A 1,740-nucleotide genomic window follows, 5' to 3' on the forward strand; every position below is an offset into this window, starting at 1 on the left:
AATAAGTTTTTTTTAAATGTTTAAGAAGCTTAATTTAAAATTAAATTAAAATGCAGAGCCCCCCGGACTGGTGGCCAGGACCTGGGCAGTGTGAGTGCCATGGAAAATCAGCTTGCGTGCCGCCTTCGGCACCCGTGCCATAGGTTGCCTACCCCTGGTCTATAACATAACATTTGAAGACTGTGCCCAATCAATTCCAAACTTTAAGGCAATATTCTGGGCATCAATGGGAAGAGCTCCTCTTGATTTAGGTGACAATCAGAAAACTAAAACATTGTAAAAGCCTGTCTTCTACACACTGCTCATTTCATGCTGCAGACAAAGTGACATTGTGACATCAGCGGTAACTAAACTAAGGCTAGGTCTACACTGTGGGGGAGGAGGGAAGTCAACCTAAGATATGCAACTTCAGCTATGTGAATAGTGTAGCTGAGGTCGGCGTATCTTAGGTCGATTTACCTGGCTGTGAGGATGGCAGCGAGTCAACTGCTGCCACTCCCCTGTCGACTCCACTTCCACCTCTCGCCATGGTGGAGTTCCAGAGTCGACGGCAGAGTGATTGGGGATCGATTTTATGGTGTCTACACTAGACGCGCTAAATCGATCCCCAATAGATTGATCCAGTGGGTAGTGTAGACATACCCTAAGTAGCACTTTTAGCCTCCAATTGATTTGCATACCTCAATCCTATTGGTTGAAATGAGACAGCAAATGAAACTGAAGTGCAGCACAGAGGTGCTTTGACAGAATTAGGGATGTATGTTGGATTTCAAGCCTGGAGTGGGTGGGTACTTCAGATCTGGAGTTACACTGGCTGAGTAGGAGTGATTTTTTTTTCTCAAGTAAAGCCTTTATTTTCATTCCTCACACTCATAGTTGTACAACAATCATCAGTGCAGAAACACCACTTTTTTACATACAAATATTCACAGGAGCACAGAAGATGTCCATTTCAGTGACAGCAGCTGCATTTCTTGGATGCTGGCTCTTTGCAGACACAGCCCTTGGCACAATTATTGCATCCAGCTGGGCAACAGGAGCAGCAGCTTTTTTTGAAAGATACACATCTACAATTTTTGCATTTGCAACTGCCAGTACAACCACATGTGCCACTGGTAGCACAAGGACAGTCCTGGGGATCCATCGCTAGCTTGGCTCCTTGTAAAAGCCTGAGTTGGTCAGAGGGAGACTCAGATTTGCATTTAACTTCGCCCAGTGAAAGCTGTTTTAGTTAATCTAAATGATGTCCATTTGGTGTTACAAACAGAGAGATTCCTCTGGAGCACCAAATGGGCACTGTCATAAATAAACAGATCAGGGTTAAGGTCTCTTTTCCCTGGAAAGGGTTAACAAGCTCAGTAACCTGAGAAACACCTGACCAGAGGACCAATCAAGGAACAGGATTATTTTCAAATCTCTGTGGAGGGAAGCCTTTGTCTGTGTTCCTTGTTTGCTCAGAGCTCTCTTTCATAGGTCTCACCCCCACTTGGAGCTGTTGGGTTCCAATGTGGGGGCCTGCACTGGTTTCCCTCTAAACTAAAATCCTAGTTTAGATCTAGTAAGCTGCCACCACTCAATCAGATATGTGGATTGAGACACAGTCCTTCCCCAAAATCCTAGGGGATTCCAAGAGCCCCAAATCCATGGAGTTCTTACACCCAGGAGAAATAAACCATTCCCCCTGCTTCCTCCCCCCTCCCTTTTCCTAGGAGAGATACCGGGATCTAACTACAGAGGGAT

The 1,740-nt window shown here is 45.3% G+C and overlaps 1 protein-coding gene across 1 annotated transcript; it reads right to left on the reverse strand.

The window, feature by feature from the left end:
• Positions 1 to 658: 658 nt before the first annotated feature.
• Positions 659 to 1,319, reverse strand: LOC123356061 (metallothionein-like). Its single transcript, XM_044999032.1, has one exon. It carries the CDS (start codon positions 1,142 to 1,144, stop codon positions 953 to 955), a length of 192 nt encoding a protein of 63 aa, XP_044854967.1. The 5' UTR covers positions 1,145 to 1,319; the 3' UTR covers positions 659 to 952.
• Between the last annotated feature and the right edge of the window lie 421 nt (positions 1,320 to 1,740).

This window comes from Mauremys mutica, chromosome 1 (genome assembly GCF_020497125.1).
Source record: "Mauremys mutica isolate MM-2020 ecotype Southern chromosome 1, ASM2049712v1, whole genome shotgun sequence".
Classification (NCBI taxonomy): Eukaryota; Metazoa; Chordata; order Testudines; family Geoemydidae; genus Mauremys; species Mauremys mutica.

Coding starts and splice junctions, on each gene's coding strand:
- LOC123356061 (XM_044999032.1), bottom strand. CDS start 1,144: ATGGATCCCCAGGACTGTCCTTGTGCTACCAGTGGCACATGTGGTTGT.